This window comes from Lycorma delicatula, chromosome 11, assembly GCF_047948215.1.
Source record: "Lycorma delicatula isolate Av1 chromosome 11, ASM4794821v1, whole genome shotgun sequence".
In the NCBI taxonomy this organism is placed as follows: Eukaryota; Metazoa; Arthropoda; class Insecta; order Hemiptera; family Fulgoridae; genus Lycorma; species Lycorma delicatula.
Genome location: NC_134465.1, coordinates 59,762,159 through 59,787,128, shown reverse-complemented (window position 1 = coordinate 59,787,128; position 24,970 = coordinate 59,762,159). Strand labels below are relative to the sequence as shown.

At 28.8% G+C, this 24,970-nt stretch overlaps 1 protein-coding gene across 1 annotated transcript in view; it reads right to left on the bottom strand.

Annotated features, from left to right (window-relative positions):
* Ndf (Nucleosome-destabilizing factor) overlaps positions 1-24,970 on the bottom strand; it is a 222,280-nt gene that overhangs the window by 149,914 nt on the left and 47,396 nt on the right. Inside the window, exon 7 of the mRNA XM_075379169.1 lies at positions 3,884-4,057. Coding sequence (XP_075235284.1) covers positions 3,884-4,057 — 174 coding nt within the window. The remainder of the gene's footprint in view (positions 1-3,883; positions 4,058-24,970) is intronic.

Below are 24,970 nucleotides of genomic sequence, written 5' to 3'. Positions count from 1 at the left end.
TCACCATTATTTCAAAGCTACGAACTAATATACGTGATGAGATGGAACAGCGACTTTTATTATGGATTAAGGAGAAGCAACTGGCAGGTGACTCTGTTTCTGAAGCGATTATTTGTGAGAAAGCTGGCGCCATCTTCCAAGACCTCAAGCGTAATGTAACCGAGACGGAGGGAGAATCATCGCAAGGCGGTGAGGGGTTCAAAGCTAGTCGTGGCTGGTTTGACAATTTTAAGAAACGAAGTGGCATTCATTCAGTTATTCATCATGGAGTAGCATCTAGTGCAGATATTAAGGCGGCTGAAAATTTCATTAAGGTTTTTCAAAAACTCATTAGTGAAGGAGGATACCTACCGCAACAAATGTTCAATTGTGATGAAACAGGGTTATTTTGGGAAAAAATGCTAGGCGCACGTTTATCACGGCTGAAGAAAAGAGTCTACCCGGCCACAAGGCTATGAAAGATAGGCTAACGCTTGCCCTTTGCGCTAACGCTATTGGGGACTTCAAAATAAAACCGTTGCTAGTCTACCGCTCGGAAAACCCAAGGGCCTTCAAAGCTTATAAAGTTATGAAAGAAAAATTACAAGTTCTGTGGCGTGCAAACAGTAAAGCATGGGTGACCCGTCAGTTTTTTATTGAGTGGATGAACATAGTTTTTAGGCCTTCCCAAAAAAAAAAAAAAATACTTAATCGATAATGGTCTACCGCTTAAGTGTGTCCTTCTGTTGGATAATGCTGCTCATTCTCCTGGCCTTGAGAATGACCTTTTAGATGAATTTAAATTTATTAAAATTGTCTATCTGCCACCCAATACAATGTCTACCCTTCAGCCCATGGATCAACAAGTTATCTCCAATTTTAAGAAACTTTTCACGAAGCATCTTTTCAAGCGTTGCTTCGAAGTTACCGAAAATACGAACCTATCATTGAGGGAGTTTTGGAAGAATCATTACAACATTGTGATCTGTCTTAAGCTTATAGATATTGCCTGGCAAGGTGTTACCAAAAGAACACTGAACTCAGCTTGGAGAAAATTATGGCCAGATGTTGTTTTAAAACGAGAGGGATTTGAGGGATTCGAAACTATTGAGGAGGAGATCGTATCCATTGGTCGATCCATGGGCCTAGAGGTAGACGAGGCAGATGTTGCTGATCTCATTGAGGAGTATGCTGAAGAACTCAAGTCAGAGGAGCTGAAGGAGTTACAGAAGATTTCCCACTCGGGGGTAATGATGGAACTCAGCAGTTAGGAGGAGGTCGAGCCGGAGGAGAAACTTACTTCACGTGAAATTAGTGATATCCTTGGCAAGTGGCAGGAAGTGTCTGATTTTGTGGAAAAAAACACCCAGAGAAATTGTCTACAGGGAGAGCGAGTGCCTTATTTGATGATAGGTGTCTCACATTCTTTCGTAACATTTTAAAAAGAAGGCAGAAACAGACCTCTCTTGATCGTTACCTTGTGAAGGTCTCACACAGTGAAAGTCAGGAAAGTGAGGCCAAAAAGGCCCGACGTTAAAGTGATGATTAATAAACATTGTGTGTTATTAATATATTAATAAATAAATTAATAAACATTATGTGTGTTATTACTTGTTTATTTATATACAAATTGTGTATATTATATGTAATTTAACTGTGTTTTGGGTTAGTTTCATATCACTAGAACGCATTAATATTACATTATTTTAAATGGGAAAAATTGCTTTGAGATACGATTTTTTTGCCATACAACGATGATCACAGAACGAATTAAATTCGTATCTCGTTCATAAATTAATCTTGTTTATCACTGAAATATATTCTTCCCATTGTGAATATTTTTAAACAGACTATCAGTTCTCACAGAATAAGATTAAAGTGTTTTATTATGTTGCTTAATCACAAAGTAATTTGTCGAGTGGAACATGATGGTTGCTACTGTATATAAAAAAAACTGTTGCTGTATAGTAAATAGATTTTATACAACAAATTTATTTATTGAAATAATTTTGGTAGTTTGTAAAGCATAATATATAATCTAATTGCATAAATGCAGGAAAAGTGTGACTGTGAAATTTCAGTTTTTTATGTAAAACTTGTGAACTGTTGATTTTGGAATACCTAATTCGACGCTTCGACGGGGAATGGACTTCCCAGGACTTCTAATTGCCGATTGTCTAATTAGTTCCACCGTTTCGTCTGGTACACTTGGTCTGCCGGTTGATTTCTGTTTCTTAACCGATCCGGTTTCTTCGAATCGTTTGAACCGACGTGTTATGTTATTTTTGTGTGATGGATCTCTTCCGAATTCACGTCGAAAAGCACGTTGAACTAAAATTACGGATTTTAATTCGGCCATCAATAAAACACACTTTGCTTTGTCTTTATCCAAGAACATAGTAACTCGCTAAACTCACCGCAACAACAATACAAGAACTGACGTTGTGGTTACAACTGCTGATAAACAAATTTTTGGGTTGGAGGCTTTCAGGGATACCAATATAACCGCTAGAAATTTCCCTACAATCTTCCTATGAATTACTGAAACCGCACCATTCTTTTATGATAACCCTGTATATTAATCACTATTTATAAAATAATTTATTTAAATATAAATAAAAACTAATTTATTTTTATATAAATGAACAAATCAGGATAAATTATGAAATGAAACAAAAGCGATATACCGAAGTGGAACACATTAATAAATATTTCAATTTAAACAAAGGTAAGTTATACGCTATATATAAAAAACTATTCGAAATGTATTAAAAATACATAATTAACATTCCAAATTTCCATAAGAATGAAAACAATGAAATGAACTTGGAAGTGAAACAATATGGATTATAAAATAACAATATTTTTTCAACTCTTCTGAAAATGTTGATTTTGTTAAATGAGCACCAAATTAAAAGCACAATAACCAACCAATTATGAACCCCCATAATTTGGTGCTGATTTCAAAATATCAAAAAGTAAAAAAAGAAATTGAAAATATTTTCTAATTTTGTCCATTTTTTAATAAAAATTTTATTACTTATTTAAAAATGAATAGACTTATAATAATACTTCCCATACAGAAACAAAAATCTATTCAAGAAATGTAACAGGCAAAAGAAAAATGTGTTTATATGTACATAAAAAAAGAAAAAGATAAAGTATACACACAAAGTATGAGCAAAAGACTCCAGAATATGAGTATTTAAGTTTATTTATACAATTATATAATAAGTCAAATCGATTTTAATTCTACTTTTAGGGTATTTTTTATATAAATTTTTAACAGATTTTCTAGAAGTTTTTCGCAGAAATATTACATTGAATGTTAAAATGACATATCATTATGACATAAAATTCAATAAAAATTGATTATTTACACTAAATAGTTTAAATTATATGGAAGAAACTTACTGCATAACTAACAGAAAACAAAATTGCTATAAAAATAAACCATGGAGGTTGATGCTTCTGATCAAAATTAAGGGATAAATTAAAAAAAAAAAAAAACTATGGATCGAATTGAGAGATGTCACTTTTGGAAGTCAGGTACAAACACAATATACAGTTATCAAAAACTAAAAGAAACAATAAGATATTGCAGTTCACTGTAAAATACAAATGAATGTGGAAAGGTCAATTCTATTAAAATTGGGATAAAATATATATTCTATTATCACCAACATACAATTAAAATATAACACATTATTACCAGAAGATAGTTTCCATCACAAGTAGGAAGCCATTGCCTTTGATAAATTGTAAGGATATATTAATTCAAGGATTATAAACAATAGGTGTATGCATTTTAAATCACATTATATAAAAACAAAATAATTCCATTAAAATAAAAAAAAAATTTACATTATATACAAATAATAATAAAAAGAAGAGACTGTCCTACCTTATCTGGAGTTCTATTCCAAACAATAACCGAATGTCCTGAGTTAAGTAAATTTTTCACAATACCAGATCCCATGATTCCAAGACCAAGGAAACCAAATTTTAAAGGCGATGGAAGTATATTTTTTTCTTTTAAAGTCTGCGATACACTTTCTAAATCCAGTGGTGGAGTTAACTAGAAAAAAAAAAAAAAACATTAATGTAGACACAAAAAAAAATGTATAAAAAATTATGTTTACAAAAGATAACATTTTTATTTAGAAAACAAACACTGTATTATTAAAAAAAAATTAATAGTTTAAAAAAAATTAGGCAGCTGAAATATACTTTCTTGTTCCCTTTAAATTTTTCCATGAAAAAGACAGCAAAGATATCAAATGAAAAATTAAAGACCATATAAATATGAGACTTAATAAAATGTAAACTCATTAATATTTTGAACATATATATTTATGCTTTTTTCTGTCATTTTAATTGTTTCAATCTTAACTATAATGATTAGAATTAATTATTCATTCAACTGAAGCAATAATGAATTAAAAATATCAACTGATGATACAAATTCACTGTTTAAAGGAAAATAAAATTTGCAAATAAATAATAATAATAAATGTAAATACAAAAAAGATTAATAACATAAAACAAAAAATTGTAGAATTGGGAAATTTACCAAACTGACTTTTTACAACCTAAGGTTCTAGAAAAACGTACAACATTTCACTAAGTACTATCCTAGAAACTGAAAATGTAAAGCAAGATAAAATGCAAACAGCCATATTGAGGAACTGGTTCCCCCATAATCACCAAAATTAAAAAAAAATAAAGTAGTTAAATATACAAACAGAAAGTAAATTTTTTCTCAGATTCACTAGAGTAATTGTTGCAGAAAAATATTCTAGAGAAAAAAAACACTCTGGATACTGGCCTCTTTTAAGTCAAGGAACAAGTCAAAGTTCGACCATTCCCATGTCTGGACTATATGAAAGTGGAAAGTACATGAGTTGAGTTACCTTCCACTTTTACTTACTTAAAAAATTTGTTAAAACCTTCGAGAAAGTGTAGGGTGAATGTCAGCAAAAAGAGGTCCATCTCCGAGTAGTCGATTAATTTTTTGTGCATTTTTCTACAGTTTTTGTATAAAGTTACAATAGTAAATCGCTGTAATACTTGTTCCAATGGAATTTTACTAGTTTGATTGCATTCAATATTTTCCTGGAATTCAGAAAGGATGAATTTTATGGTGTTCATCCATTATGAAAACACATAGCCTGGAAGAAAATTTGAACAAACTTTTCTTCTTCTTCTTTTCTTGAACTGTTTTTCCAGTTTAGCCTCTGGGAATCACTATCAGGTATTACTTCAGAGGATGATATGTATGAGTGTAAATGAAGTGTAATCTTATACAGTCTCAGGTCGACCGTTCCTGAGATGTGTGGTTAATTGAAACCCAACTACCAAAGAACACCGGTATCCACAATCTAGTATTCAAATCCATATAAAAGTAAACTGGTTTACTATTTGCTCACCACAAACTTTACACAAGGAAGTGAACTTCTGTTGCCATGTAAAATTTCAATATTGATTAAAGTGTATAATGTTCAACATTCTCAATGTCTGAAACGCCATCATTTCATCGTTATTAATTCAAAAAATGGAATATAGTAGGAAATTATTAAAAATAAAGGAACAAAGTCTTCAACTGAAATTGGGATCACTTAACAATTGTGTCCTAACTAGCAGTGTTCCCATCATTTGCATTATTTATGAGATGTCCTTCGAATTTATATGGAATATGTTTTTTCAACAATAAGATATTGGGTTTTAAAATTAAGTACCAGAAGAAGTTTTGAAAATTAAATTTATACTGGTTAATATAAAAAACATTTAAGATGAATGATGAAAGACACAAATTTTTAAGAGGATTTTGAAAAAAGAATGGTTGATCAGGTAATACGGTATCAAAATAACAATCTGAAAGGATAGGGGGAGTAAAACACAACGAAAGAAGTTATGATTAGAATATAAATTTAAAAAAACTGAAAACGTTAAGATTTGCAAATACATTAAAGTTGTAAGACTACAAAAAATCAACTGTATAACTAATAAAAACAAAATCAGTTAAACAAAATGTTGAAAAAAAAAAAAACCAATTCAAAGTAGGGTAACAAACTCGCTAATTATCAATAATATAGAAGTATTTATGTAATTTTCAGAAAATAACTTTTCATCACTAATTCTTACTTTCACATCTTACTTTCTGTTTTAAGTCTGGTGTAGTTTTTATTTTTCATGAAAATGCTTTTGTCGTTTTCAGAAGAATGACTAGCCACCTCATTTCAAGTAGCCTACAACCACTACATTTATGAAACGTAAAAAGTTAAGTCATTTCCTACACCTTCATCAATGTCAAATATATTGCTCCAATTTACCATATCAATCCCAATGAAACGCAGCTAATATTCCAACATAAAAATGGTGCCTTTGATCGGTTTATTATAGGGACTGAAAACGTAATGAACATTATTAATCTTAGAGAAAGCGATTTCAACTGGTATCTCTTGTACCTTTGGTGCTTTACATGCATTGCAATTATAAGAAAAACTAACACAGATAGCATAGAACAAAAAATTCATTTATACCTTTCAAAGAAACAATATACTACACATTCTGCATAAAAAAACACTACTAAGCAATAAATAATTATCTGTCAATTTCTGTGGTGAAGTGGTAGCATCTTGGTCTTTCATTCAGAGATCCCAGGTTCAAATCCCGCTAAGGCATGGCATTTATCATATGCTACAAATTTTTATTTTCATATTCCCACATACAAGCTTCTTTGTAAGCTTCTGTGGTGAATTAATTCATCAGTCAGTCAACATTACAATAATAATTAGACACACATTCATTCACTAATTAATGAATTTTTAAAACTCTGTTCATCAATTAAAATTTTTTAATTATTATTTTTATTTTATTTATTATTTTTTGTATTAGCGCTTTCAGGGTGAAATGAATGTCCTTATATATGCAAATATTTAAAAAAAATCAAAATTATGTTTATACTTCTAGTTTTTTTTCCTTCAAATCTCTATGTATATGATGGTGGATAATACAAAAACTATGTTTTAATATTTTATCTTTACGAAGGAAAATGCATTTCTGTATATTACTAGATATTGATTTCGCTGCTGTAAAAATACAGATTATGCTGCTTATACATACAATATTTTTAATATAGTTTAAATAAAGCATAGCTTGCAATTCATAATACAATAATAAATATTTCCATTTAAAATAATATATATTATGTATATTATTTCTAAACTAGTTATACAAAAGTAACCTTTAATAATGAAAAAAGTCAATAGCTTACAGAAATGTTTAATACAACAATGAATACAGTATATATTCAAGTTTCATTTACAAATGTTCAATACAGGCTACCTTTTGTAACACGGCAATGTCCCATCTGTAATAAGTTTCCTGCCAAATCCTATGAAGCATGTCTTGATCTATGGTGGCAACCATAGAATCAAGACATGTTTCTTTTTTTTGTTATCCGGTGCTGCACCTCGTCGACATTTTCTGGAAGTGGAGGAACACTCTTGTCTTTAATGTAACCCCATATAGAGAAGTCCATTGGAATTAAATCAGGCAATTGTGGTGGCCAAGAAAATGTTTCACCACATCCACTCCAAGTCGGCGACCACTTTGCTACCGAGATATGCGATTACTTCACGATGATAATGTGGTGGTGGTGGTATACCATCTTTCTGGAAAATGAATTCTGTGCCCATATACTGTTGTAATTGTGGCATTAGATAATGTTCAAGCATATCTTGTTACGATAAGCCAGTTACAGTTGACTCGGCAAAAAAGAAAGGTCCATAAATTTTATAGCACCTTACAATATACAAAAAATTTACCTTAGCCGAGTCCTGTACATGTTCAATTGTGTGACGTGGATTCTGTTCATCCCATACCCGAAAATTATGTCGATTCATTTTACTGCTGGTATGGAAGGTTGCTTTGTCATCAAACACAATTTTATCAAAAATTATCTTTAGTCTCAATTTTGTTTAAACCATTTACATAAAGTTCAGTTAGTTTTTCTTTGTCACTTTTACTCAAAGCTTTACCAGTTGTAATTTGTAGGGTTTAAATGATAGTCGATTACGCAATACCCTCCACAATGTAACCCTAGAAACACTCAATTCTAAGCTGGCACGTCCTGTTGATTTTCTTGGACTACACAAACAAATGTTTGCTGCACTTGTTCAATTGCCACTTCAGAAAATGAAGGTCTACCTTGATCTAGCATCCTATGTGATACACAATCTGTTTCAATGTAACGATTGTACCACACAATAGTAGACTCCTTGAGGTGGTTACTTGCGATATTTAATCATGAACCGTTTCCAAATAATAGTAGTCGATTTGAATTAATGAAACCATAAACAACACTGAGCATGCTCTGCAATGGTATATGATTCCATGATGACTGATGTAATTACTCATTTGCGCGTGCCACCTAGTGAGAAAATCGGGAACTAACAGTGTTAAGCAGGAATAAAACTAGAAGATATACTGTATTCAGTGATGTATCAAACAATTCTGTAAGTTATTTACTTTTTTCAGATTACTTTTGTATAACTAACTTAGAAATAGCCTGTGTATGTATGTGCATATATATATATATATATATCTGTACGTCCACAAAATTTTAATGGATTTATCTATTTACTTGCAAAAAATTAAAAAATTGTTAAGTTGGTTATTATATCACATAATCACACTTTTATGTAGCTTGAGCTGTAATATGCAAAAAATCTCTACTATACTGTTTCCTCACACAAAGGAATAAATTAATTTTTTACTACGTACAATTTATAGCATTCTTCTTAAAGCTGCAATGCATATAAGAACCACTGGTTAAAAGTTACTTTCTCTGAGAATAATGCTGTTCATTATATATGAAGTTTAAATGAACAGCTGAATACCAAAGGTATTTTGATGTGGTGATATATAGCATTATAGTTGGTTTAAAGGAAAAAGTAGTGGAAAATATTTTACTTCTCATTTTCCCTAATACTTATGAATTGCTTATTATTCTGAAGCAACTTATGTAGCTCCACTTGTTTTTGTACAATTTTTTAACTTATCTTAGACTGCTACATTCATTAACTATTAATAGACCTACCAACAGCATTAATAAAACTAAATTGGATATGGTTTCATTTTGTTTATGTCCAGAAAGACAGTCAGTCGATTAACAATTTTACAAAAATTTACACTTTTTTATTTTAAAATCTTTATATATTTTTTAATGACATTAATTTGAGAAAAACATTATGTAAGTTATAAAAGAAAAAGGATAAATCAGAGAATTTAAAAAATTCTGATCAATATACTTCTGATGATATTGAAAATTAAACAAATGAGAATTTGACAAGTTCCCAATTCCAACAGCTTCAAGGAATCTTAAACACAGAAGATGGAAATCTTAAATCACAATTTAAGAGCAAAGTACAGCTTAAAATTCCCCTAAAAGTTTTTCTTTTTATAAATATGTATCATCATAACATTCTTCTTAACCTCATGGTTTCACAAATGGAATGTCAGAGGACAGGATCTTAGAAAATGGATGTGAAGTAAGAATAAAAATTCCAATGGCTGAAGCAATGGTAAATTAACTATGTTATTAAACACGGCTAATAACCTACTTTTACTAGTTTGACTTACAAGTAGGTTATAGGATATTAATAACAAATACATATGTCCACAGTACTGAATTTATATATTAAAAAAATCTGGCAAGAATGTTGTTAAACTTTCCCTACATTTGTATACAGCCTAAAATTTAACTGAATAAAGAAAGTAAAAAATTATTGTTTCTTTACAATATAACTTTCTTTATTTACAAAAAAAAAAAAAAAAAAATTAGAGTTATTAAATTTGTAAAAAAAATAAATAATAATAATAAAAGTTAACACTAATTCAATAGTTTTTGTACAGATGTTCTGAAGTTTAAAACTTTAGGAACCAATTTATCAACTGATTTGAATAAATGAGTTGTGATTTTGTCCTAATAAAAGGATTAACATTTTATTTCATAAAAACTAATACTAACTCGCTAAAACTAATACTTACAGAGGAATTAACAAATTTAAATAGTGCCATTTTGGAATTTTCAAAGGTAAAATTTTCAAACATTAATTTTGTTAACAGTTGTTGATGCATAATAAATCTCTTAATGAAGGTTTTTTTGGTGAAAATTTACTAATAATTTTATAATTTATAATGTAATTTCAAAAAAATCATACAGAAGGATAAATGAAAAATTAGCAACCAAAAATGTATATCTAACTTTATATTACTCTAAACATAGATCTGTAGATAAGATTATATTCTTACATTTTTATTTTAATTGGCATAAATTACTATGGTCATTAATCAGAAGAAGCATCCTAGAAACTGAAGTGCGAAGCAAGAAACTTTCTTTATGCTTCCATTTCTAAAGAAATTCCAGGTGTTACCATAGTCATGATGTAAAGAGTGCAGTTTACAATCTTATTTGTGACTCTATATTTATGTTAAATGATTACTTTCATTCCACATCTTAAAATATGTTTAGGAATCACCAGAAAAATCACATTATTAAAATCAAACTCTTTAAGTTATCAAATATATATTATACATTTTGTGATCATAATTCATGAAATATTTTTGCATGTTATGAGTTCTGAGCTAGTGTAGAGGACCGAGTTATTGGGTGTGAAAGGTTAACATTCCAAGGCCAAGCTAAATAAATTACATTGTACTCATAACTGGCTTCCTGATAGTGGATTAAATTCAAATCAAACCATTAACATTTACCTTTTTAAATTATAAAATTGCAGCTATTTAAATTTTTAATCATTAATAGCTCTGTAAATATTACTTTTATAATTTTATACTTATATATTTTTTATATTATTATTTTATTTTACTTTTGTTAAAGTGCATTGTGAAAATTATGGACTCGATTATTTTGTGCCCGTATTCAACTTCCGTTACTAATTGTATTAAAAATAATCAATAATATTTTCTATTAAAAATTTGAATTTTTAAACTAAAAAGTTAAACTAATCAAACTTATTTTATACAAAAGTATTATTTGGTAAATGTAAACTAAATTTAATTAAAACATTTCAATCCAATCTTAAAACTTAATTTTTTTCTGAAAAATCACAAAATGGTAGACAGAGGTAAAATGAAGTAAGATAGAAAATTTGTTAACATGATCTTGCTTTTACTTTGATGGCCTGACGCAATTTTTCAGTAGATCACCTTAAAAACCTCCGGCCACACCCCCTTTACTTTCATATATAAAAATGTGTAGCAGTACTCTACATTTTTATAATTTATTAAGAAAAAAAAATCTCTGCTGGTTTCAATTCATTCTTTAATAATGCTGATTTTTTAAATTACACAAAAACATAGATTAAAAATAATAACTTATTATTTAACATAAGCCTATTTTTTTTTTGCAAATCTTTGTAAATTTATTTCTAGCACATATCAAAAAATAAAAAAAAGGAACCAAAGAAGGAAGTACCTAATTAAGAAACATTCTCATGCAGTTCTGTGCAAGAAGTTTGACTTTTCATTTCCGACGCCCTCATTATTTCACAGTCACAAGCGCTCTGATTTTCTGAGTACAACACACTACATATGTTCAATTAACTAGGAGACCCCACACACAAGCATCAAATTTTAACTCACTCACTGTGTAAGTGCGTATGAAAAGTACACTTACAGAGTCAACAACATAACCTCAAATATTTTCAACATTAAAATGAGCATAACTCAAGAACAACTCACCAATCTTCATCAAATTTTCACATGCACAACTTCAGATACACTATTACAGCATAATTAAATTTCAATGAAATTGATTAAGTTATTTTAGAAATTTTCAATTCACAAAATTTTATACATGGGCCTAAAATATATAAGGAAAGCTCATTTTATGTTAATGGCATTCTCGTATTCCTAATGCTTCAAATAATAAAGAAAATTCATTCCATCCCCCACTCAAACCATGCAACCAAAAGTAAATACTACTGCACTTTTCTTTGAAAAGTCCATAAAAAATTTCATAAATAAAAAAATGAATGATTATCAGAATAAATTTGTTTAATTTTACTTTATAAGGTGATTCAGTGACTTGAATGTAATAAGACAAATGATATTTATAACAAATGTGTTTAATGAAATTAAAAATTACATTGAATTTCTAAAAGATTAACCAGTTTATACGGGCATGAAAAGAGCTACTGAAAGAGAGAAACTTTAGTAAAAAAAATTTTGTAACAAAATTAAACCACAGTGCTTTAATTGTGGTAAACATATTACCATTAAGGCAAAAGACCTTAAAACCTTAAATAATTTCAAAATGTGGATAAAATAATCCGCACATAATTTTCTTGTAAATTTATCTATGTAAAAATAATCATTACTTATCTGTTAACATTTTATTTATAAAAACAAAAACTCTACTAAAATCTAAAAAAAAAGAAATACTCAATTTTATTTTTTTTTTTAATTTCAACTTTCTGATATCTGTGAAAAAATTAAAAACTATAACCTTACTAAACCCTTGATTTACCAACTACCAACTTCAAAATTTAAAGATGAATTAAAACACGAGAATTTTTTACTTTAGTGTTTTTAAATTTGTTCTACTTATTTATGTATTATTTAAATTTTCTTCATTTTAATATGGAAAAACCTATATAAAATGCTGCCCGTGTTAAAAAAAAGAAATTTAAAGTAAGGTGAAGGTGAGAAACCTGTATCTTGATAAACATAAGAAAAAGTATTTTAATAAAATGTATTATCTTACTTAACATAAACTAAGCTACTGTTAAAATTGAGGAATATATATTACTTTTTTACTCGTAAATATTCTTCACTAATTACACGCAAGTACATGCAAAGTACGTTTAAATTAATCCATTTTATGAAGAGTAAAGCCTGCACACAAACATGTTAAATTGAGAACCGAGCATATTAATTTTCACTGAAACTATTAATAATCATTAAAACAAAAATTTCCCTCTATGAATCATGAGACCTTGCCGATGGTGAAGGGGCTTTGAGTGCTCAGTGATGCAGAATAGCTGGACTGAAGGTGCCCCATATAGGAGAGGTATCTGTTGAGAGCCAAATTAAGGAATGATTCCTGAAAGGGGGTCAGGAGGACGAATGACCATACCAACATCACTCAATCTTCTGAGTATTGCACAGCCGAAAGCAACGGAAAACTACTGCAGTTTTTTTCCAAGAAAATATAGCTCTCTGCATTTTCATGTAACAAAAATGGAGGTGCCTTCCTTGGTAAAATATTCTGAAGGTAAACTAGTCCCCCGTTCGAATCTCTGGGTGAGGACTACTAAGGAAGGGGTCACCAAAATATTAAAAAATAATATTCTAAGAGTCGGGAGTGTGAAATGTTAGAAGTCTAAAAAGGTTGGTAGTTTAGAAAATTTAAAGAGAAAAATGGTTAGGTTAAATGGAAATGTATTAGGAATTGGCGAGGTTCGGTGGGAAGAGGAAAACGACTTTTAGTCAGGTGATTTTAGAATAATTAACTCAGCGTCAAATAAAGGGCAGGCAGGATTCGTAATGAACAAGAAGACAGGGAAAAGAGTAAGTATTTCATAAAGCTTAGCAATAGAATCTTTGTAATCAGGGCAAAATCAAAACCTAAGCTGCCGACAACAATTGTTAACGTCTGTATGCCTGCAAGTGCCCATGATGATGAGGTAGAGTGTATATATGAAGAAACTCAATACCTACGGGGTGGGCAAAAGGAATGAAAGAGGAGACCAACTTATTGAGTTCTGCACAAAATATAATTTAGTAATTGACCATACCCAGTCTAAACATCATATAGAATAATATACACATGGAAGATGCCAGTTGATAGTGCAAGGTATCAGATAGATTATATCATGGTTAAACAAAGATTTAGAAATCAACTTGTTAACTACAAAGCATATCCTGGAGCAGACATTGATAGCAACCATAATTTAGTGATAATGAAATGTAGATTGGGGTTTAAAAACCTGAAGAAAAGTTGTCAGATGAACCGGTGGAATTTAGAGAAGCTTTAGGAAGAGGATGTAAAGAAGATTTTTGAGGAGGACATCACAAGAGGTCTGGGTAAAAATGATAACATAAAAAATATAGAGAAAAAAATGGGAGAATGTTAAAAAGAAAATTCTTAAATCAGCAGAAGTGAACTTAGGCAGAATAAAGAGAATTGGCAAAAAACCTTGGATATCGGAGGATATATTGCAACTGATGGATGAACGTAGAAAGTATAAGAATGAAAATGATGAAGGTAAAAGGAACTATTGACAATTAGGATGTACCGAAATGAAACAACTGGCACTAAATAGGGACTATTGGAGAGTCAAACCATTCAAATAATTGAAGAGAAAAAAAAGTTTAAATAAAAATTTATGGAGCTTTTTATAAAGTCCGGGAAAGCAGATAAAAATAGATCCTGCTCTTTTCAATAAATATATAAATTTTTTACATTATTTTTTTTTAAACTAACAAAACAACACAAACAAATAACATTTGTAAAATGTTTGGCCCTATTTTAGATATATCACTCCCTAAATATTTCCCGTGCCACTTCATCAAATTTTTCCAACATCACAGAAAACTTTATAAATGTAAATTTATCTCTTCTTGAGATATTTACCAAATAGAGATACTTACACATTTTGTGACAAACATGTTAGCATTTTTGTACACAAGGATCGAAATATGAAAGAAATTCTCCTCTATTATATAGTATAACAGCCAAGAAAATAAAATTTCATAAAAAAACTATAATTAAAAGCAACAAAAAGCTTAATAATACTGTTTGTAAATAAGAATCATCAGTTATATTGTAATCAAACCACAGTACTATAGCAAAAACATGAAAAGAAGATGATGAACATGATGCAAAGAAACACTAAAAATTTTATAAATATAGTAAAGAAAAAGAATTTTTATAGTGCACAACAAAATAATAATAGCATGGGTACTATAATAGAATTGACTAAAATAGCATCTACCATAAAAGACAATAATAATAGTAACAACAAGCTACCATTATAGAACCAACCCATAAAACCCAAAATAGTATGATTATAATAATGATAATCAACATTAAACTTTTTTTCATTTACAAGTTAAAAGTTAAATAAAAATCAGTTCTCTTTTCTGTCAATAAATCAACAGCATAAATTTTACTAATATTATCAACAAACAAGATAAGTTGTGTAAATAGAAGTTATTTTTAAATTTGTCAGATCTGAAAAAATCTTAAAAACTATATTTTAATTTAAATAAATATTTCACTCAAATTATGACACATATTTATAATATATAATGTATATATATATATATCAAGAATTTATGTGGAAAGATCAGGGAAAACATGCAATAGATTTTTATCAAAATATCAGTATATGTTTTTAATGAAGAATAAGACTAAAAAGTGGTTATAACGTGCACATATTAATAGTATGTAATAATTAACATAATGCATTAATGTGAAGGTATTAAATAAATAAACCTATTCAGGTATGGAATCCCAGTCAGGCATGGCATTTTTCATGTGCTATAAATTTCCATTTTCATATTCCCAGGCACAAGCTTATTTGTAAGCTATTGTGGTGAATTAATACATCAGTCAAAATAAATTAAAATTTTTTTTTAAAGAATTAACTGATAAATATTTAAATATCTGTTAAGCTTTGTTTTATTATTTAAAAAAAAACTTATCAGCAGAATACTACAGTTTTCATAAATTGTAAGAGGATCTTTTACTTCATGAGGTAATTTATAAAATAAAAAAAAAAAGAAGAAACTAAAGCATAATAAGGTCTTTCCTTGTAGGACAAAGATTTTATACAATGTAATAAAAAAATATTTCTGTTATCTTGTTTGATAAAAATGGTAAATGGATTAACTTTTATAATTCTAATTATTATTTTCTTCTTAACACAACCTTCCTTCTATTACCAAATTAACTGAAATGAACTGAAGTTATCTTAATATATAGCCCAACTACCTAGTTTTTCTCTTTATTATATTGTACCAGAAGTTTCTCTCCTTTCCCTTTCTCCTTAAGACGATATATAATTTTGAATTTTATCAATTCAACCTGCTAGTATAATGATTCACATGCTGCAGTCCAGCATTCATGATTTCCAGAAACATTATATTTTTAAGCAATGGCTACTGCATTCATAAATATATGCGCATAGATAATTATGTTACAGTTTTTTATTTACTAAAAGCCCAATTTTACATCCTGAAATTTATTTTTGACTTTTCAAAGTACAACTAAGTTGTTTATATTTTATTAGACATAATAATATTTATAAATGATGTAAAGCTTAACAATTGGTTTATATATTTCAAAATAAACATGATATGGTTTGAAGTCGTCACAAAATCAATTCAACAGTCCCCACAAAATTTTATCAACTAAAACGGCAAAGATTTCAAAAACAGGTAAGAAAAATACTACAATTATCATTAATGGAAATCTTATCTAAACAAGATAGTTAACCATCTATAGTTGTATTATTAAAATGAATATAAAAAATAAAAAAACAAACCTAAAATATCTACAATCAGAAACAGAAATGTGCTAAAATTGCCTGTAAAATAATAATAAAAACTAACAGTTATTTTGACATATTTATTAATCTTTTTTTTCCTAAAAAAAAATCTCCAAAGAAAAACACAATTTTTGAATGTATTTTACAGATATTGATGTGAAAGTGTTCCAAATGCTACACAAAAACTGTTAATTTAGAAAAGAAATAAGATATTTTTATAAAATCTTAACTATAGAGAATATGTAAAAAATTTATACTCTAACTCTATAATATAAATGAAAATGGATCAAGTACATACAAATAAAAGTACGTAAGAAAGTGATGAAGTTGTTGTAAAACACGAAGAGTTATTTTATTTACAAGCCTGAGGGAAATTATAAGCATGGTCTAGTGTCACCAGGCAGTTTTTAATTACAATTTTGTCCCTAAGTTAGTAGTAGGGTTTGGTCATTGCATTAAAAAAAAAAAATTGATTTTTCATCATACAAGGAAGTATTGTAATCATGAAAAATTTAGATTTTCAGATTTCAACGGAAATATTAATTTTGACAATCCCTGGATATATTTTGACTAGTTTCGGTATGACGTCTGTACATATGTATATATCTTTCTTAACTCAAAAACAGTTAGCTGTAGTATGTTGAAATTTTGGATTTAGGACTTTTGTAACATCTAGCTGTGCACCTCTCCTTCTGATTACAATCGAATGAACCAGAAGTGTCCAAAACATCCCAAAATCCAAAAAAATTTGATTTCGGACTATTTTTTAACTGCAGTAATAACCCTCATTTAGAGCTTTTCAACGAAATATCATTTGTGGTACTTATTTTCATTGGTTCCAGAATTACAGCCAAATAAAATTTTAATTAATGAAATATTTGGATCTTACAAGGGGAAGGCACATCGGTTCAAATCAGACATCTACTTTTTTTAAATTTAAATATATTGATTTATTAGTAATTATTAACCTCTGATTGTAAAAAAAAAATTGTTATGATAATAATTCAATAATAATAAAAAAATAAATAATTAATGAAATAAAATTTTATGTACTTTTCATTTTAAAAAAAATCTGTATATGTAATTTAATAGGCGTACAAGGAAGTCATGTGATGTCCACATTAGATTTTTTAATTCTGCACCTATCTCACACCAACTATCTGTTTTATACAAACCTTGTCTTACTTTTATTACTTCCACCCGATACACTTCTCCCTATAAACAAATCCACTAATCCAGAATGCCTTAAATATACGCCATCAATAAGTTCTTATTTTACAAACTTCTATCTTTTTGAATTAATTTAAAAGCTTCATAATTTCATATTCAATTGGTTCATCTAATTTACAATATTCTACTGTAACATCCAATTACAAGAGATCTATTCATTTTTTTTCCAGTACATCAAAAATCTGTATTTCACTATATAATCCGCTACATTTTATACATACATTGCTAAATACTAATCACGTTGAACTTTTTTCAGTATATAAGCTTTTCTGGTTTATGCTATCTACAATTAACATTAATTTTATTTAATCAATCTTTTGTCATCTTATAAATGATGTAATAAATCAAATACTACATGGAGTCAGTGCACAATATGATACACTGTTTCCATAGAAAAGAATACATTAATTTGTTGGGTAAACACTATTTTTCTTACGATTAAAATACAATGCATCTGCGATATAAGCAGTACTAATCAAATTTTCTTTCTTTGAAAGTAATGATGTTTAGTTTACAGCTATTTCTTGCAGTGAGTAAGCAGAGTAAAAGTATAACTTGTATAGCTTGCATTTCAGTGAGCTCATGCTGATATATAACCCATACATTTGGCTTGATGAAGAAAGCAAACCAAACCAATTCACTCCTCTTAATAAACCTAAACTTTTATGCTTGTTATTCTTTGAAATAGCTGTGCTATTTTCAGACATGCTGCTGTTTCATGTCAGATTGCCTACAACCTCTGCAATGCTAACTTATTGATTAAACAGGTAGAGTGTTAAAAAAATAGTATATTTCACAATCTCTAATGGATTTAATCTGCAGTAATACACTGCAGTATTGTCAAAATATATGAAAACAAATAATTTTAAGTGTAATGAATTTTATTTGTTATACTTTAACGGTGAAAAAAATAGTACAGGAAACATTAATAAAAATTCATTACAATGTGACTAAGAATGCACTATGAAAGCATTCAGTTAAAAGAAACCCCTATTTAAATTGATAGGGTGCATTCTCATAAAATATTTTTCAGTTCCATAAAAATGAACAATAAAATTATAATACTTAATAATTTTAGACAGTTTGAACATATTAGTATATATCAGAAATCATTGATACTTTTATTATTTTTTTAATAATAAATAATAAAAATATAATCCTAGATAAGTCAGTAAACTGCAAACCATACAATCTGATGAAAATATTTCAATTAATAAATTGAAGGAAGATTGAAATGCTAATTACCAAATCCATATTTAATAAATTGGTTCCCATATACTATTAATGTTAAATAAAATTGAGTGAAGTTTCAGTGAAAGCTGCTGGACTTTATTAGAGGCTAATCATCTTAGCAGTTAATGTCACTGAAAAAAGTCACTAGTAAACATAAAAGTGAAAATTTACTGGTAGTTTTGTAATTTCTAATGTCATCCCCAAAAAAATCATACAACTGGATAAATGAAAAATGAGCAGCCAAAAGAGTATAGATAACTTTATGTTACTGTACACAAAAATCTGTAGTTAAGATATAACGCTCTCATTTTTATTTCATAAATACATTTTAATCGGTAAAAACTAATAGTACTGTCATTAATAGAAGAAGCATCCTACAAAGTGTGAAATAAGGATAAAATTTCTTCCAGCTACAACTTCAATTTCTAAAGTTATTCCATGTTGTTACCACCACCATCAGGATGTAAAGGGTACAGTCAACCACCTTAATCGTGATTCCATACTTTCACGAGAATGTTTAACTACTTTCATTCCACATGTTAAAATATATTTAGGAATCTCCACAGAAAAATCACATCAAAATCAAACTCCTAAAATTACCAAAATATATATAAATTTTGTGAACATAATTCATGAAATATTTTTGCGCAGTATAAATTCTGAGCTAGGGTAGGGGACTGAATTATTGTGTGTGAAAGGTTATTGTTCTAATAACAAGCTAAATAAATTACACTGTATATAACTGGCTTCCTGATAATTTCTCCAAACCATTAATTTTGTTGTTTGATTCAGATTAACAAAACACAATTTGGCTTAGCATTCAAGAAATGCAACATGTTACATGTATATTTACGACAAGAAAAAGTAACATACTGTCTGGATGCCCTAATGAAAAAAATTCAAAACTATCTAGAGGGGAAAAACACAAAAATAAACTGATTCCCACTTTATAATTACAAAATAAAATCTTGAGATTACATAACAGCAATGTTTAGAATAAGAAGGAAGGAAAAAATAAATCACATAAAAGAATGATGATATTGCTTGAATAAAGACAATTAAGTAATGATGGTTTGCTAAAAATGTATTTACTTATATTTCCTGACTTAATAAACATTCTCCATCTTTTATTAGCTTTCTAAGACAAATATTGAACTGTTGAAGTACAAAAATGAAAAAGTAGTTCAACAGATAATTAAAAATAATCACACCACTTCAAAAGTTTTAAGCTTTTTACAGCAGTGCATACAAAATATTATGTAAACTATCAAAACAGAGCTGTATAATTTAATCATACAATTTATAAAAAAAAGAAGATATGTACTTAAAATAACATCATAATTACTTATGAAGAAGTTAATAAAAAAACTTGGTAATACAATGTAAAAGAGATATAAAGATATAATCAGAAGGGTAAGCATAAAAACTGGTAGCTATAATATAATATAATGATGAAATTACATTTGCGGTATACAAGATGTTTTTTCATCATAAAAGTCAATGAACTGCAGCGTCAGGACAGGGGAATATGGAATAGGTGTGTGGTGGGAGACTTAAAAGAGGGGATAAGCAGGATAAAGATATGGAGGGGGAATATGAAGAAGAGAAGTAAAAGAGGGAGGACAATAAAGACAGGCAAACAAAATTGAAAAGGAATGGAAGGAAACCTCATTTCATTAAATAATCCATATGACCTTCAGTTACTTTTTTTAATTTTAATAGTGACACAATTTTATATTTGATGGAAATTATTAAAGATTAAGGAAGAAAAATAATTACACTCAAAAAAATTAAAATTTTACATTAATAATAAAATATAACTTAATTTTCCCAGCTTTATAAAGATATATAATTTTTAAACTCAACTTATAAGATAATTTTTATGAATACATTCTTTATTTTATTATGTAAACCCTACATCATTTTTTAACAATAAACACATTTACTCCTCTGAACAAAAAACTGTGAATAATAACCGTTTTAAGGTTTTGGGTTTGACATGAATCATAATCACTCCTGCAAACAACATACACCATCATCTCAAAGAATCATAAGCATCCACTGCTAAACTTATTAGGAAAAGTAAGGAACAAAGTGGTTTCTCATTATCTTCTTCACTGAACCAAATATATTTGTGACTGAATATCAGCATGCCAGGTCAACCGAAATTCAGGCAATATTCAGCCATATAAGTGACATCTTCATTCTGTTTACCTAAGAGGAATTGGCAATATGAGTATCATTACTCTCAGCGAAAGCAATTTTTAACTGGTGATTCCCCTGTTTCAGGGGCTTCACATGCATCAAGACATAAGAAGACTGGGGTTGATAATGTAAAGAAACAAATAAATTTATAACTTTCCATCAAGAAACAATGCATTATACACACCGTCTCGACTTTTTAAACCACTTACAACTTGCTTTATTGTGTCCCTTTCTGTAGTGAAATGTCTAATATACATTACTTCAACTCAGTACGGGATGTAAAGTGATGAAAATACATCAATTACAGTTTTCATCCAACTATTTTATAAATCATTAATTGATACGGTTTTTTTATAAAGGCAGAAAGATAATGAAAAAATACCATAACTCTTAGCTTAATTCATATCTTAAAACAGCTTTCTACTTTCTTTCTGATGGTGGTACTGTATTTTGAATCATTAGTCAGCAAATATATGTAAGAGATCTGTTCAAAAAATAACTGAACATTTTTAATTATGCACCAACAGAGATATTTAGTGACAAGCGGTTGGCCGCATTGTGCTCTACATAACCTCCTCTGGAACCACATGTTCTTCTTGTATTGTTGACATCTTGTTTAGGTTTCATGTTATTGATATTTGAGTGCAATGCGTTTAAGTGTTACTTGTGATCTTTGTAATGTGTAATTTTCAAGAGCAATGATACAATGTAAAATTTTGCGTGAGACTGGGGAAAACTTTCATCTTTTGAAACAAGCATATGAAGATGATGTTCAGGTCATACGTAATGTTATGAATAGTTTTCACGATTTAAAAGTGGTTGTCAGTCAATTGAAAATCACCCTCAATGATGAAGGCCTTCACTTCAACTGATGACACCCATGTTCAGAAAATCAATGATCTGGTGGGTGCAAATCACTGATTGACTGTCACAGGATTTGCAAAAGAGGTTAGCATCTTGATTGAATCACGCCATGACATTTTGACTGAAAAACCGAATATGCATCGAGTTGCAGCAAAGTTTGTTGCTCACTTGATGACTGAACAGCAGAAAGAACATCAAGTGGACGTTTGTCGGCAACTTCTTGAACAAGGCAATGACGATGAAACATTCATGCAAACGATCATAACGGGAGATGAAAGCTGGATTTATGGTTACAACATCAAGACAAAAATTCAATCATCTCAATAGATTGCCAAAGGATCTCTACACCCCAAGAATTCAAGTCAGTCTCGATCCAATGTCAAAGTGATGCTCTCAATTTTTTCGATTTTAATGAAATTGTGCATTTTGAATTCTTGCCTCAAGGTGAAACAGTGAACTGTGCATACTATCAAGGCGTTTTACAACGGTTATGTGAAAAAATCTGCAAAAAGAGACCAAAGTTGTGGCGAGACAACTCATGGTTCCTTCACCAAGACAATGTGCCCGCACACTCAGCTAAGTCAATTTGTCAGTTTTGTGCCCAAAATCAGATGACTATCCTTCCTCAGCCTCCCCAATTGCCAGACCTCTGTCTATGATTTTTTTCATATTTTTGAAATTAAAATAACTGATGAAAGGATGCTATTTTGAGACTGTTGATGACAGTAAAGCAAATTCGTCACAGACCATAAAGGCCATTTCAAATGAAGCTATCCAGGGCTGCTTCACAAAGTGAAAACACCACTGGGAAAAGTGTGTAAATAGGGGAGGAGAGTACTTTGAACGGGATAAGGACCAATTATCTGTAAAATTAATAATGAAGATTAAAAAAAATAAAGTTCGGTTATTTTCTTAACAGACCTCGTATATAAATAAATAACTAATCCAATTTCACTTGCTGTTTTTTAAAGGTTTTTTTCTCTTTTTTTCAGAGAATGGACTGCTTCATCAAATGGCTGATTTAAACAGTTTACTTTATGACTGAAGGAAGGAAGTTTTTCTATTAAAAAAAAATTTACATTATACATTTACCTAAGGTAAATATGTACTAAGAAAGGTTTACGATCAGAAAAAACACAGTAAGTATAATTTGATTAATCATTTATCTGTAGCCTGCTGCTATGATGATTCAATTCAATAAATTATATATACATTAAAAAAATTGGAAGAATTGAAGGGAGGGAGGGAGGGTGTGAGTGAGTTTCATTTTTGTGAACTTGGGAAGTGATCTTTTAATTTTAAATAAGACCGAAGAAAAATCCCCACAAATATAACTGAAAACACAATGTTTTTTCTGTTAATAAATTTTTGTCAAATTAAAATATTAGAATTGGACAAACATATTTTAATAAAATTTGACACTCATGTTTATTTATAAGGAATAAAATACATGAATGTTTTCAAATTCAAAAGAATGGCCATGAAAATGTTTAATTATTGTTATCTCTATATCAATACTATATTTGGCAACTAATTTTTTATTAGGTAAAATCTTAAACATTTCATTCAGAACAAAATGACAGCTCATTTATTTAAGTAAGATTTCAAAAAATCTTGTTCTATCAGAAATAAAAAAATAATAATTTTTACATAAGTATATACAATTCTTTTTCTTTTGGAGGAAAAAAACAGTTGTAGAATTATATATATTACATTTCCATCATAATGCTTAAGATTTTACCTAATAAAAGAAATAATATTTGATAAACAATACACATTAAAAAAAAGATATTACGGGTTTAAAAATTACAGGTGCTGTTTTGAAATTTGAAAAAATCATTTTTTTATAAAAAAATAAAAATTTAAAGAAATTTACTAATTTCATTAAAATAACTCAATTTCATTTTTTATAGCTTTCTATAGGTGAAAAATACTAGAAAAAACTAAGCATTTTTGGACATATGATCAGTTTTGAAACAATCTCTTTGTGTATGCATATATACACACACGCATTTAATATTATTTAACAATACAATACTTCAACAATTAAGATCAAATTGATAAAATAAGTACTTTTTATTATAAAAAACTTACATTTTCATTTGCAGCAAAGTGGATTTAAATACGTGTGTGATAATATTAAATAATATGGTCATATCATAATTTCAGTGATAAGACTGTCATTAATTTTAATTACTTTAAAATAATGATAAGAAAATGTAAAAAAATTCTGATTAAAATTGAGTAATAATTTTTTTAACACATAACACTCAACAATTTAAATATAATATATTTTATAGAATGCTTGATTTCTTATTTTTTAAATTATTATTTCTTTACTTCATTGAATTTTCCATATAAAAATTGTATATAATATGATTAAAGTGTCAAAGCACCACCTATCTTTCATCCTATCAGGAAGATACTAGTTATAGAAAGAAAAAGTTTATAAAATGGTAACAAGTATTGGCCACTTTGACCTGGTTGTAGTACATTCACTTCAGTTACCATGAAAGAACTATTTGATCTGTTGTCCTAGTGGTATCTCTAGAATTTTCTCTGTTTTTAGGATCAGTTAACAGAAACACTGGTTATAATATTCCTAAAGGATGGAAGGGACCATAATAATGTCACTAGTTTTAAGCCAATAAGTCTCTTACCAATCCTGTAAATTGCTGGAATGGATCATAATAGAAGCATTATTATCATGAACCGCATTTAAAATCAACACCAATTAACAAAATTATTGTGATGATGATCCTTAGAACTTTGACCAAGCTAATAAGCACTGGCTTATATATTTTGACAATTTCCAATGATAATGTAGCAGCATGAATTTTTTTATTTAGAATTTGATTATTTTTTATCTTTTTTGTCCT